The sequence below is a fragment of the Crotalus tigris genome, unplaced genomic scaffold, assembly GCF_016545835.1.
Source record: "Crotalus tigris isolate CLP2741 ecotype Arizona unplaced genomic scaffold, ASM1654583v1 scf7180000018432.44079421565:4894166, whole genome shotgun sequence".
In the NCBI taxonomy this organism is placed as follows: domain Eukaryota; kingdom Metazoa; phylum Chordata; class Lepidosauria; order Squamata; family Viperidae; genus Crotalus; species Crotalus tigris.
The window spans coordinates 1,607,568-1,622,891 of record NW_024096999.1 but is presented as its reverse complement, the minus strand read 5'-3'; the positions used below and the strand labels follow the sequence as shown (position 1 = coordinate 1,622,891).

The following is a 15,324-nucleotide window of genomic DNA, read 5'->3' as shown; positions in this document are numbered from 1 at the left end:
GGTCATAAAAGTTGACAGCTTTATAATTAGTTTTTTTTATTAAAAAAAAAACCCTTTTATTTTAATTGTAATAAATGGACCTCTCTCTTTTCAGCATTAAAATAAATCTGTGTTGAAAGACCAAGCTTCTGTATATCTCAGTGCTCTGCAGAAAAAAAAAAAGGAAGGCAGCTCAGAACTAATTAGCAATCTGCTTTGAGCCAAATCCTATACATCTTTATTCAGAAATAAGTTTCAAACGAGTTCAAAGGAATTCAAGAGTCATTTCAATGAGAGCTGGTATGGTATCTGTAGATAAAAACTGAGGCTGCAAATTTCTGCATATCTAAGGTAACAGAATTTACCTCTAGTTAGTATTGCAAACTGAGTTGCAAATCTCCCAGTCATGGGAATTAATAGTTCTGTCAATTTATAAACTCCGTTCTGTCAATTTTCTATATCTGTGTGCGCGTCAGTTGAGATGCACACAAAACATACTATATATGTGGTATTTACCTAATCAGGTGGAAGGGCCCTGGACAGATTCTCCCCACTTCCTTAACTTAGCATTTCTCTAGATCTGCTGACCTAAAATTCCCATAATTCTCACTGGCGGGGCTGGCTGCAAATTATGGAAATCGAGATTGTACACATCTGGAAAATGTCAGGTGGGGTGAAGCTATGCCAGATTTATTAGCCTTTCCAAGGTGCTGCAAATGACTTTGTTGTTGAATCTGATGTTAAACATAGGTCTAAAATAATGAGAAAAAGATGTTGTGCTTGTAGAATTGCTACATTTAAGGTTGGTGCATCCAAGATGATTCAGGCATGTGCTTTCCATATATCTATATCTATATTAATCTATATATTCATCTATATATTCATCTATCTATCTATCTATCTATCTATCTATCATCTATCTATCTATCTATCTATCTATCTATCTATCTATCTATCTATCTATCTATCATCTATCTATCTATCTTTATCTGAAACAACACAATGAGAAATTTTCAAGTGCAACTCAACTTCAAGGAACAGAAAGTTCACCCACACTGATTTCACTTGGTATTAGTTCGCTTTTCCCTGAAAAAAATATTATCTAAGAAAGCTTCATTTTTGTGGAGAGGGAAAACCCACCTACCCACCAGTTTTTCTTATGGAAGAGATTGCTATAAGGCCAATACTTTAATAACAATTGGGTTTCATTAAAGAGGGGAAAGACTACCTCTCCATTAGAAACTTATCTATACTTGTTCAAGAAAAGTCAATTCTTCTCATCCAACCTAAAAGCTTTCAGAATTTGTTTCCACCCTAAACAATCTGCAGAGTTGGTGTGATGAAGCCTGCAGTGGGGATAACGTGGTTACGGAAAGCCCACAATGTTAAGGATCTTCAGGTTGGAGAAGATTCTTGAAGCAAATCTGGGTAGATTTGAGGTAATTTGACTTCCGTTGTCATAATGGAAAATGCATACACAACATTAATGTGTTTTATCCCGCTACCTTTTCTGGGGTTTTTTTTTCGGAGAAAAGGAACGACACAGTGGACACTATTCAAGCAAAAAACAAACAAACAAACATGAGCTTGCAAACAAAGCATGAGAAAAAACTCATCTAAAAAAACAAAACAAAAACCCAGATGTTTTCAGGATCATATTGGGTGAGAACAGAAAGAACTTGACAAGGGGGGTTGGGACACCAGTTGTGCTAGTTACCTTCAGAAGTGTGAGATCCTCATTGAGTTCGGCCACATCAGCATCATTCTCCTGAAACAGAGAGAGGACAGAAAAGAAGGGTCTCTTCAAGAAATGAATAATGGAGGGAGACTCTCTCTCTTGCATTGACATAAAACATGACATCTGGCTGGACAGCATGAATAAATGAACACTGCCATATCCTCAGTTACTCGGTTTGGGCTTTTAAGAAAGAAGCATTTGCATAAAATATAGAAAGCTCCCCCCCCCTTTTTTTTTTTTTAGTCATTCTCTAAACAAGGAGGAAAAAAAAAATCACCTTGGTGAAAAAATTCACGCGGGCCTTCAGCTCTTCCAGCTGTTGCTTCTGCTCAAGACAGCGCATTCGTAGCTCCTGATTCTCCTGGGCCAGCTTTTCAGTTTGGTCTCAAAAGGGAGGGGGGGGAAAGACTTTTTTTTTTTTTTTGCACCTAGCAGAATCTGAGGAACTCCACCTGTGGTTCTTCGGGTCTACTTGCAACACATTTAGGTTAAGTAATACGTATCACATGCAACGCTGTGTTTCAACCATCACTTTGCCCTAGACCAGCGGTCCCCAATTTTTCCGGCTTTGCGGACTGGCGTGGGGGGCCAGGGAGAGGAAATGGGGCAAGCGGCAGGCCCGCTCATGCGCGCAGCTCCAACTACCATGAGCAGCGGGCACTCGCGCAGGTGAAACTGTGTGTGCCCGCTCGTCTGCAGCTTGTGTGGCCCGGTTCCAAACGGGCCACAGTCCAGTACCAATACTGGGCTGTGGCCTGGGGATTGGGGACCCCTCTGCTAGATGGATTTGAATCCAAGAGCTAAGAAAGAAAACTTTCATAGCCCTGTGGAAACCAGGGTAATTTTTTTAGAGAACTGATCGATCGGACAGCAGCCTAGGGAACTGTACTGGAAGCAGAATGCAAAATAACTCAAGAGGGTACAGTGGCACCTTGGCGCTCAACTGCTTTGAAAGTCATCAAATTTGGTACTTGACAGCATTACGAACTCCACAAACAGTGTTAAGAAAACTTCCATTATTCATCTACGAAACGCTTCCAAGGCAGGAATCTAGCTTCTGGGGGTGGGATTCGGCTTTAATTCAAAACAAGGTTCAACCCCAAGCACAGAGTCCTTAGGCTCATAAAAGAACAGGCGCTTAAGAAAACAAAGATTAAGATAATCTACCGATAAAACAAACAGCTGTCAAAACCTGTTTGGGCTAATATCATCATCTGTAATCAATACAGGGAAGGTGCTGACCCATGCATTCCACGTTGCAAAGAACTGGAAGACAAAAAAGGCTCGTAAGCCTGCAATTAATTTCAGCATTAAAACTTCATTGAAATGTTCCAGTCGAGAGGATAATAAAACCTGAAGCTATTCTGTAAAACTGAAGAGAGCAAAGTGTGTCTCGGGGTGTGCGTTGGGGGGGAGGGCAGTTGAGTGGGGAACAGGCAAGGGATCAAAACAGTTCTTACTGTCTAAACAAATTTGTGAAGTTTCAGACGGGCTCTCCGACAAACGGTAAATGAAATCAAGAGCGAACGAACCAAGAGAGGCGCGCTTGCTCTGTTCACTGACTTTAGCTGAAGCAGGCAATCAGCTCCAGAACCAACTTATTATTTCCTTAGCGGTGATTTACTCAGGGTTCTGCAATGCTCTAAGAGATGGCAATTATTAGAAGCAAAGCTGGGGTCCCCTTTTAGGAGAGGATGGGGAGGAGGGATTTGCAAAGAGAGAGCCAGCTCCTATCTGCAGTTCTGCTACAATTCGGTCCAGATTTACATCCTCGCTGCTGTTTCGGGAAATCCAAGCTACACAAAAATATATAATCCTGGGGGTGGGGTTGTGTGTGTGTGTAACAGCTTTGATTGTGTCTGGGTCAGGGATAATTGGGCCTTTTCTCATGTCAACATTATCCCCTGCCTTCCACCCAAAGAGAAAGGGGAGACCAGCATAGCCTATTGATGGTTTTGTTGCATTTATATCCTATAAGACCCTTCTGGCTTTGTCTATTCAGGGCACCTGAGGCCAAACTGTGGGATTCAAGAGGTAGATCAAGGACTTTGGACCAGAGGTCCACAATTTGGGTTCCTATGACTGGTTAAAATGATTTAGTAGCGAGAGACAGGAAGAATGGTCTCAACTTTCACTCTGAGCTAGTCAAAAAATAATTTGGACAGCAGAGATGAAGAACCTGACCTGGCACACAGCACCTTTGCTATGTTCCTGGATGTTCTCCATTACTTAAAACTTGAAAACAAATCCTCACGCTTGGCGCAGGCAGTTGGTGTACCTCGTTCCATTTTGATTCTGTCCAGGATATTGCTTTTTTCGGCTAAATCTGCCTTTAAAGCCGCCTCAAGCTGACCGATCTGCAGCTTCAGCTGCTGCTCCTTCAGCTTCCACTGCTGGTCGTGGGTCACTCCGAAGGCACTGAGAAATTGAATATGAGAAAAAAAGGGGGGAATGAAAACACAAGACACATGTGCAGATAAACCACTCTTTTGCCTTCCTAAGCGTGCCATGTGGCACGTGGAGGTCCTCTCTGAAATAGTATCCAACCTAAAAAAGATGAAAAATGGGAGTCAGGGCAGAGAAAGGACCATGATCGTCATGGCAAGCCAATAAAGAATAATATTTGTAACTCAGGGTTGAAACAAGGGATCCTTCATGCTCTCTGAACTTGGTTGGTTTCTTGCAGACGTTTTATATATATATATATATATGTGTGTGTGTGTGTGTGTGTGTGTGTGTGTGTGTGTGTGTGTATGTGTATGTATATATATATATACATATATATATATATATATGTATATATATCCTAAATTTTTGGATTGCTAACAAAGAATTAAGGGGGACTGGGATAGCTATTTCAAGCTGATTAGCTGTCATCAGCCAGCCATACCCTTCTGAGATTCGAACCTCAGAAGGGTATGGCTGGCTGATGACAGCTAATCAGCTCGAAATAGCTATCCCAGTCCCCCTTAATTCTTGGTTAGCAATCCAAAAATTTAGGAAATACAAACGATGTCGCAGTAGCGACTGCCTGCCTATGGACAGCTCTAGACTGAGCTAAAACAGGGAAAAGATTTCTTCCTCCCATATTTGGGCCGATAGGGTGCATCAAAAAAACAATCAACACACTTCAAGGAGCACGAAGCTGAAAACACCAGCCTGAAGATGACGAATGGGACTTCGTCGAAACGTCGCCAAGACACTTCCAATTTTACGTGGGAGAAAACCCGAATAACCAAGGACATATATATATATATATATATATATATATATATATATATATATATATATATATATATATATATGTACATATGCATATATGTGTATGCTTGTATATGTGTTTGTGTGTACACACACACACACACACACACACACATATACATATATACTTCCTAGCATTATTCCCATGTTATAGCATGGTCCGTTTTTTAAACATTTATATACATATACATATGTACATACATACATACATACATACATTATTTCATCTGCAACTGGAGGCTTCAACAATCAGGTGTTTCTTCATTAAGCCTCTGCAGATTGACTGTAATTGCTTCAATTTTCTGTTCGGCACCAGAAAATGAATTCAGCGCCCTATCTCATTTCATGTTCCGTGGGTTTAGCTTCCTAATTTTTTATTTATGTGATATTAAGCGCTGCTGACAGAACTTACACAGACTATTACCTCGAAGCAACTTTATAGAAATATCAAGGGCAGTCACCAGTGCCAGCCCAAGGCTTTTTGGCACCCGAAAAGTCAAAACGACGCTCCGCTTGGCTCGGAGTCGGAGTCCGCATTTTTCAGGAAATTGAGATGTTGCAGGGTAAGAGCTGCAGGCAGGAAAGGCTGCCTGAAATGGATGGTTCCTCAAATCAGAGCGTGGAAGGGCAACATTATCTGTACAAGAGGGTAGAGCTTTGGCAGGGAGGGAGGGAGGGAGGAAGGGAGGTGGGGGAGTAAAGGATTTATTGCTCCAGGTCCCACAAGGGAAGAACAGTTCACAAAAGCCGGTTCTTTCAAGACTATAAGGATCACTTAGAATACTGCACCCATTTTTGGTCGTCAGGATATAAAAAAGAGAGATTGAAAAAGAATACAGAGAAGAAGAACAAAGATGATTAGGGGGCTGGAGGTTAAAACTGAAGAACGGTCGCAGGAGTTGGTTATGTCTAGTTTAATGAAAAGAAGAACCAGGGGTGATGATAGCAGTCTTCCAATATTTGAGGGGCTCTACAAAGTGGGAGGGGTCAACCTATTTTCCAAGGCAGGACAAGAAGCAACAGATGGAAACTAATCAAGGAGAGAAGCAACCAAGAACTAAGGAGAAATTTCTTGAAAATTAGAACAATTAATCAGTGGAACGACTTGCCTTTAGAAGTTGTGGGTGCTCCCTCATGGGAGGTTTTTAAGAAGAGATTGGGCAACCATTTGTCTGAAATCGTATAGGGTTTCCTGCCTGAGCAGGGGGTTAGACTAGAAGACCTCCAAGGTCCCTTCCAACTCTGTTATTCTGATCATCCTTTCCATTGGAATTCAACCAGCTAAATCATGACTCTAAGAGTCATCCTCTTTACAAGCCTGTTGTCTTGATATATAAAAAGGGAACGACAATCTCAATGGATATCGAGAAGTATTTGTGGTTAAATGAATGTTTTGTTCCTGAGCTAATATGGTCATCCATCACAAATGACTCACAAAGTAGTTAAGTACATTTTAGCCTAGCATGTTTAGCCCAGGACTTTGGACCAACCATGTCACGTGCTTCATATAAAGGTCAGTGTGTTGTATGAACTCAGAAGAATGGGTTATTAAACTAAGGTCAACTCAACCGTAGGTTAGCACTTCTTGCCAACACAACCTCCGAATTTCCTTAAGAAAAATTCCTGCCTTTCTTGTCAACATCAAAGCTTGCTGATCATTATCTTGAACAGAACTATTGCCCAGGCTAGTTTTCGCCACTGCTCTGTCCCACCACAAAGCTTTGCCATGTTCCTGTAAATCTCCACTTAGTCTCTTTCTTTCCAGAGGTGAGAAAGAAAAGGACAGAAGAGAACAAAACTAAAAAAAAAAAAAAAAAACGCAAGAAAAAAGATTGATGACACACTGCCGGCTGGGCAAATGGCCGTAGATCAGGGCTCAATCTTGTAAAAGTTAAAAGACTGATGGAGTGAAGGACCAGAACGAGACCCATAAGAAGTTCTCCAATGCAGGAGCAGCTTAGTCACCCTAGATTGCTCCCCAAATACTATGCATGCATTCATTAGTGGGAAAGCGGAGGTGGACAAGATTCTTGAGTCCCTGTTCCAAGGCATTAGCAACGTCGCCCGGTCCTGCCTGTTCAGGTCATTGAGTTCAACATTACACATCCGTGCTTCAGAGTCCGATTATTTTCCGCCAAGAACATTTTTAAAAAAAAAAACACCCAAGTTTAAAAGAAATTACTCCATTAGTTATAGTTTACCTGTTATATAATTTATCATAGTTTTCCTTTAAAAGGTCCCTCTCTTTTTCCAGATCATTAATTCTGTCTTGCAGCTGGAATGAAAAAGAATGTTACTAGGGATTCATCGCATGAGGTGAAAGCAACAATTACTAATATTCAATAGGTTCCCTGGCTAAAAGGGCCTGGACCACCTGCTTTCTCTGCCAATGAGAGACTGACAATCCTATCACTTTTGCTGCTCTGATGTCACCAAAGGACAAGGCAGATTGCAATGGTACCTCCACTCAAAAATATTAAAAAGAATGTTTCACGGACAAAGCTTTATTTCGTTGGGATAAACACATTGGCAGTTTTGATTTTATTTATTAATTACGTCCTACCTTTAATGTTTTTTTTTTTATACATAACACAAGGCATCAAATATCCTAATACTGCTTCTCCTATTTTCTCAACAACTGCCCTCTGAGATGAGCTGGGTTGAAGGAAAATGATTCGCCCAAAGTCACCCAGCTTTCATGCCTAAGGCGGGACTTGAATTCACCCTCTTCTGGTGATTGGTCCTAAGTCCCCCAGCTGGCTTTCACACCTAAGGTGGCACTAGAACTTGCAGCCTCCTAGCAATTAACCCAAAGTCACCCAGCCAGCTTTTATGGCTAAGGTAGGACTAGAACTCACCCTCTCCTGATGATTGGCCCAAATTTACTCAGGCAGCTTTCATGCCTAAGGCAGGACTAGAACTCACAGCTTTCTGGCAATTAGCCAAAAGTCACCCAGCCAGCTTTCATTCCTAAGGCGAGACTAGAACTCACCGTCTCCTGGTGATTGGCCCAAAGTGACCCAGCCGGTTTTCATGCCTAAGGTGGGATTAGAACTCACAATCTCCTGGTGATTGGCCCAAAACCACCCAACCAGCTTTCATGCCTAAGGCAGGACTAGAACTCACAGTCTCCTGGTGATTGGCCCAAAATCACCCAGCCAGCTTTCATGTCTAAAGCAGGACTAGAACTCACTGTCTCTTAAGGATGATAATTATACCTCCTTTATGAGTAGCAGTCCAATGAGGCTTTTGACCCATTATATAAGACTTTAGTAGTCATCGTGGAAAAGGATGAATTCTGTGTCCTGAAATGGCTGACACTCTTGGAACGAATACTAATATATTACTTCGAGGCAAAGATGTTTTCCAGAGATGTTCGCGGAACGATTGCTCCATTTAGACGGCTCAGATTCCTACGAATCCTACTTGCAGTGCCATAATAGGAACCGCGGGTGGGAACAATCGACATAGCACGGAAAATATGCAGTGTGAATGAGTTATAAGACGATCGGAGGGTAAATATCCTACGTCTGCCAACATGCGTCTGGCAGATTCCTGCTAATGATAAGCTAAACAAGACCAGATTGTTCAAACTATCAGATAGCCTCGAACTGATTGGTCCCTTCCACTAAACAGTTTGGCTCTGCTCCGCTCGAGAACGCTGGGAGACGCCCGTGCCTCTCTTAAATACCATTAAAAAAAAAAAGGTTTTACCTCTTCTAATCTTCGTCTCGAAAATGTGGTGGCCTGCAATTCTCTCTCTAGGTGAAGGCACTTTGAACGTTCTTCTTTAAGTTGCAAATTCAGTTCTTCCCCCTTGGCTATTAGGGCATCGTGGCTTGTCTTGAGATTCTTCTGGTTCTGTGAGAGTAAAGAGAGGAAGGAAAGAAATATTAGTGCTAGATAAGTCACATTTAGGCTACATTCAGAATCAAATAGCTTTGCTCAATGCTTTATACTTAAGACTAAGAGAGGTTACCACCTCCGCTCTGTTTATGTTTTGGCCCTTTCTTCATCTAGTCCAGGGGTAGGCAACCTTGGCTCTTTTATGACTCGTGGACTTCAACTCCCAGAATTCCTCAGCCAGCATGGCTGTCTCCCCGGGCTAAGGAAACCATATGTGATGGGACCGATATCATGACAGAACGTGCCATATATTAAACTTCTGGAAGGGCAGGTAATTCATGAGAAATGTTCTCTCTTAATTCCTTACCATTATGGAGCACGATGAAAATAGGAAATAAATCGGATAGGAATACACAACACAACACAACACAACATCAGCCACAAGCTACAAAGGAGCTAAGGAACGTGAGATGTTGGCAGATGATTTGGCCCAAGTCCTCCTTCCCCAAAAGCTTCAGAGAGCATGCAAGGGATTCTGGGAATTATAGTTCATCAGCATCGGACACAACAGGGCTTCAACAGCCTTAATCTAATCTAAAATTGTTCACAGCACATTCTATCGTGATATAGGTCCCATCACGTATGGTTTCTTTAGCCCGGGGAGACAGCCATGCTGTCTCAGGAATTCTGGGAGTTGAAGTCCACAAGTCATAAAAGAGCCAAGGTTGCCTACCCCTGATCTAGTTATTTGTTGTTGTTGTTTTTTAATCCTTAAGAATGTTTTTAAATAGCTTTACTGTTCTCGTTGTTTTATATTGTGTTCTTATGATGCTGTAAGCCCCACTGTGTTGCTTGACAGTCAGATGGGCAGCATTTAAATATACCGTTTCCCCCCCCAAAATAAGACTAGGGCTTATATTAATTTTTGCTCCAAAAGATGCATTAAAGGCTTATTTTCCAGTTAGGGATTATATTCTGGGAAATACAGTACTAAATGTGTCCGTCTGGCTGACTATCTTAACCAGGGCTTATATTACGAGCATCCTGAAAAATCATGCTAGGGCTTATTTTCAGGTTAGGTCTTATTTTCGAGGAAATACGGTACTAAATGCAGCTGTCTGGCTGACCATTTTAACTGGGGCTTATTTTGGGGGTGGGTTTTATATTACGAGCACCCTGAAAAATCATGCTAGGGCTTATTTCCAGTTGGGTCTTATTTTGGGGGAAATACGGTAATTAAAAAAGGTAATGGAGACTCTACGGATTTTACTCCGCTAGTCGTTGCTGACTATAGAGGATGGTGCTAATCTCCATTTCATTGAGCCAGTGGTGTCCGAAGACATTTCCACCATCATGTAGCCAGCATAATGTACCTTCCCATCGAAATGGTACCTATTTATCTACTCACATTTCAAACTGTTAGGTGAGCAGGAGCTGGGGTGAGGACGGGAACTCACCCCATCACGTGGTGCTCAGGACTGCTGGCTTTCCAGCCGAAAAGCCCAATGTCTTAACTGCTGAGCCACTGCACCGCCCATATAAATATAATAAATAAATACATTTACACAATACGTGATGCCAACTGAGCATCCAGGAGATCCTCTCGCTGTGGATGTGATCTAGACACAGCAAAGAGTACAGAACATGAACCCTTCCTAGTATTGCTGAAGTGAGGAAGATTAAGACAAATGCAATTAAAAGGTTTCCCGGTCATTACGTAGGAGATGACCGAGGCTGTGCTCGAGGGCGGGGTCAGATTACCTGGATCTGGATGAGACACCTGAAGGATCTGCTTACCTCCTGAAGCTGAAGCAACTTTTCTTCCAATGCTGCAAACTCGCTGGTTTTCTCTATAAGCTGTTTGTGGAGCTTGATCATCTCTACGTTGTCTCGAATGCATAGCCTCCAAAAAAGGAATTTTTATTTTTTCCCAAAGAGAGAAAACCATGGTCAGATTTTATTACTAAAGCAAGCCACCATGTAAATTTGATCTTGAAACTGGTAGCCTTCAAAACAGTTTCTTTATAGCTTCTTAATTTCTAACGCAGTCCAGGGGAAAAAAACATCAGCATGGCCAAAAGTCAATTTAATTATTTTTCTTTAAATAAACATTGCAGATAGTTAAATCAATCCATGCTTCAGTGGAAGAGGGTTGAAGAATGCTAATGGCATTGATGTTTATAATAGGCAGATAATTTAATTTTGCTATCAAGCAACTTTCAAACTTTTGCTGTTGGATAATTACTTTTTACTAGCATTTTTTCCCCCTGGAACTTATTTCCTTCCTCAGCTCAACTATTTCCAAGGCCAATGATTTAATATTTTACATAGATGATACTTTGAGACCGGCATTCAAATAAGCTGCAGATGTATTTTAACACTGACCAGCTTAGTCGAAATTCTATAGGGCTAAGATTCTGTTATATATTTCCCTTGCCGAGATTCAATAGCAAATTCATAATTTTATCTTGTGAAAAGTTATTGCCCAGCTAAATATAGATAAGATATCAGAAACATAACATTTGATCTCATTGTTATTCTTTCTGCATGGGTGCATCAGACCAAGACCATTTTTAAAGGAAACTCCTTAAAGGGGCTTAAGTGCTAATACCAAATAAAGGAAGAAGATAAACAGAAGAACAGAATCTCACATCTTGAAATACGCTGTTTCTCCCCCCAATACTTATCTGCTAAAGACAGATTGGAAAAATTGTTCCACTGCTGGAACCAGAAATTAGACTACAAAGCTTATACATCTGTAAACCAGCTGAAAACTTAAACTCTCTCTCTCTCTCTCTCTCTCTCTCTCACACACACACACACACACACATATAAAAAGGAGTTTTTTAAAAAGTTGTCCGTGTCCTACAGATGTTAGCTCAACAGCCCTTAATTACCAAGATTGTCTAGATATTCCATGGGTGTGTGTGTGTGTTTGTGTGTGTGTCTGTTGGCCAGATCCAGATAAGACAGGAAACTATTGTAGTTTCAAGCCACAACAGAAAATGGCAGCAGGCCCTCATTGCTGGTTGTCTTTTTCAAGAAAAATAGCACCTATTCCCTGCTTTGTTGGACATTTGCCACAAGAAAGATTATCTTTTGCTGTAGTTTTACACTGAAGTATGTTCTGCTCCACAAATATATTTGTTTTACATTTTACATTTCTGTTATACTGATACACCCTAATGCTGTGGGTCTAGTTCACATGTAATCCTGGCCATCATGTGGTTTTATTTTGAATTTCCCACGCTAGGCTTAGCACCATGAGAACCAAGCTACTAATCTCAGGCATAAAGAACCGAAAATAATATGGGGAGTTATTTCTGAGTGTCGCTAGTTCGTGACTTACAAGGATCCATTTAGCGGCGGTTCAAAGTCACAATGGCCACTGAAAAAAGGGACCGTTTTTCACAGTTACAACCTTTGCGGTATCCCCAGGGTCACGTGATCAAAATTCAACTGCTTGACAACTGGTTCATACTTATGACCGTTGCTGTGTCACGGGGGGCGTGTGTCACGTGATCCCCTTTTGCAACCTTTTGACATGCAAAGTCAAAACTAACTTAACAACTGCATCGACTCATTTAGCAATAGTGGCCACAAAAGACATAAAATGGGGCAAAATTCGTTTATCAAATGTCTCGCTTAACAAAAGATGTTTCCTTATCGCTGTAAACCTAAAGACAGATTCTTGCCTAGACGAAGTCAGTTATCCGCAAAAACGATAGACACCGCGAACTGCCAGGGAACTGTTCCCTTTCACCCTCTTCCTGTCCACACTGTCTCTTTGGGAAGTAGCCCCTCTCTCCTTTCTCCCCACTACATTCCACCACAACTACAAACTGTACAGTCATTTATTTATTTATTTTTTTAAAAAAAATCCTTGTCCAGCATTATATACTCAGCGTTTCTCAACTTGAGCAACTTTTTAAGAGGGGTGGACTTCAAGTCCCACAATTCCCCACGAATCTGCCCAAAGGGATTCAGGAAATTGTAGCGTACATCTTAAAGCTGTTGAGGTTGAAAAAAAACCCGCAATCCGCTGGAGTGTGTTTGCTGGCGTTCCCGTCAAGTTAATGACCTTAAGATGCACACGGGATATTAAGAAGCAAAGGATTTTCCACCCACCACCACCTTCCGAGGGCTGTCAAGAGGATGCTTACACTGAGCAACTGTAACGTTGAACTCTTAATTTGATCGGATGGATCTTTCTGTTTTATCCTACCGTTGGCCTGTGGCTTGCTGCTCTTTCAGTTGGAGGAGAGCGGCTTCGAACTCCTCTTCTTTTTTCTTTTTTTCACTTCTCAGCATTTCGATCGCAAGGACCAACTCTTGATTCTGTCCCCGGAGTGATTCCAGCTCATTCTCCCTTCAATTCAACCGAGCCAGTTTTCCCCATGAAAAAGCAGAAAACGTCAACTTAAAAGACGGAACACAGAAGGAAAACGGCAGGTTTAGGTGTGTGTGTGTGGGGGGAGGGAATGCAAGCTGATCAGTGTTATTCTAAAGAGGTCATTGGAAGAAGCTTACAATTTCAGAAAGACGGCTAACGGCTTTGCTAATTCACTGAGCTATTTAGTTAAAATAATACTTGAAGAAACAACATGTTCCCCCAAAAAAGTATGGTTATTTTTTCTTGATCAACGTGCCAACGTTCTTTTCTAAAACTGCCATAACTAGAAAGCAAAAAAACCAACAACCCTGAAATATATAAATTGGGCTTGATACAGGACTTGATTTAGAAAAGACATCTAAACTCTCTTCTATTCTGAATTACAATTATAAGTGTTGATCATTGCCATTAATAGCAATAAGTTGCTATTCAGTATGTATGTATGTATGTATGCATGCATGCAAGTGTGATCACTAGTTCTCCAAAAAAAGGCAAAGATCATTTGGGGGGATATAGAGGTTGAGATAGGCAGAGATGTAACGAACAACCTCGTTAGTTTTGACTTTTGGAAACGGGCGCTTTGTACCAACCACACCCAACAAGGCAGCCCTTTTACAAACGGTCAAACCAAGCTTAACCAGCATTTTTATTTTGGGGGGGAAAATACCCACAAATGGCTTCAAAAATCCCAGAGGGTCCACCAAACTGCCAAGAGTTTTAGAGGGCCTTGAGAAATTCAATGTCGACCTTTTATAGGAGAACTTAACAACACTGAACAGGACTTGCCTGATCTTGATTTTTTTTTTTTTTTACTTTTCTTGAGAAGCTTAAGAGGTTGATCAGAGGCGGAAGAGGAGGAGGAGGAGGAGGAGGAGGAGGAGGGGGAGGAGGAGGAAGAGAATTCCAAAAAAAGCCGTACAAGTTTTTTATCTCTGCTCTTGCTTCTTCAAGTAAACTGTGTCCATACTTGGGAGGCAATTCTTCTACGTTCTGCAATCTCATCCCTGGTAGGAAAGGTTCAATGGAGGGAAAGAAACAAAGAGAGAAGCATGTTTGTTGACTGGGAAGTCAATCCAAGAGGACAAAAATAATGGATTCATCATCATCATCACCACCGTGATCAAACCTTTACGTATTTATTAAGTAAGATGCTTGGACAGGAACACAAGACCCCTAAGGACATCCTTCATCCTCTTAACGTTTGCAGCACGAACCATAAAAGATGGCTGATGCTGAGGGGTGTACCTCTATACCACTCTACAGAAGATAGGAAACCTTGACCACAGAGAAAGAAGTCTTAAAATGAAGAAGACTGATCTTGATTCAGAGATCTGGGATCTATTCTGCAGCTCCAAGAGAGTTTGGAGCCGAAAATCAAGCTCACTATAGCAAATGCCAAACTCCTGAGGCCCAGAAGAAATTTAAGAAATACAGGGAGTCCTTGACTTACAATTGTTCATTCAGTGACCCGTTTGAAGTTACAACGGCACCGAAAAAATGACTTTTGGCCGTTTTTCACCCTTATGACTGTTGCATCATCCCCGCGGTCAGGGGTGGGGAACCTTGGCTCTTTTATGACTCGGGGACTTCAACTCCCAGAATTCCTGAGCCAGCATGGCTCAGCATGGAAACCTCTCCCTGTCACCTCAGCATGGCTGGCTCAGGAATTCTGGGAGTTGAAGTCCACGAGTCATAAAAGAGCCAAGGTTGCCTACCCCTGCCCCAGGGCTTCTCTGAAATGATAAAAAAAAAATGGGGAGAATTCAATCAACTCAAATTCACAGAATTAAATCAACTGTCACCCTTCTGATTTATATCGGCGACTTTGCTGATGTCCTTACATTTGACCTCAAGGACAAATGTCCCAATTGTCCAAAAGCCTGACCTTCTGAATCAGACCAGAGCTGGAAGGGACCCTGGAGGTCTTCTAGTCCAGCCCCCTGCTCAAGCAGGAGATGCTATGCCATTTCAGACAAGTGACTGTCTAGCCTTTTCTTCAAAACCTCCAGTGATGGAGCGTCCATAATTTCTGAAGGCAACTTCTGTTCCACTGGTTGACTGTCCTCACTGTTAGGAAGTTTCTCCTTAATTCCAGGTGGCTTCTCTC

At 41.6% G+C, this 15,324-nt stretch overlaps 1 protein-coding gene across 6 annotated transcripts in view; it reads right to left on the bottom strand.

The window, feature by feature from the left end:
• RPGRIP1L (RPGRIP1 like) overlaps positions 1-15,324 on the bottom strand; it is a 57,731-nt gene that overhangs the window by 36,255 nt on the left and 6,152 nt on the right. For all 6 annotated transcript variants that reach the window (XM_039352387.1, XM_039352383.1, XM_039352384.1 and 3 more), the window contains 8 exons: positions 14,137-14,221; positions 13,050-13,193; positions 10,622-10,727; positions 8,693-8,839; positions 7,180-7,253; positions 3,996-4,135; positions 1,995-2,101; positions 1,697-1,747 (listed from right to left, as the gene is read on the bottom strand). In XM_039352387.1, coding sequence (XP_039208321.1) covers positions 1,697-1,747; positions 1,995-2,101; positions 3,996-4,135; positions 7,180-7,253; positions 8,693-8,839; positions 10,622-10,727; positions 13,050-13,193; positions 14,137-14,221 — 854 coding nt within the window. The remainder of the gene's footprint in view (positions 1-1,696; positions 1,748-1,994; positions 2,102-3,995; positions 4,136-7,179; positions 7,254-8,692; positions 8,840-10,621; positions 10,728-13,049; positions 13,194-14,136; positions 14,222-15,324) is intronic.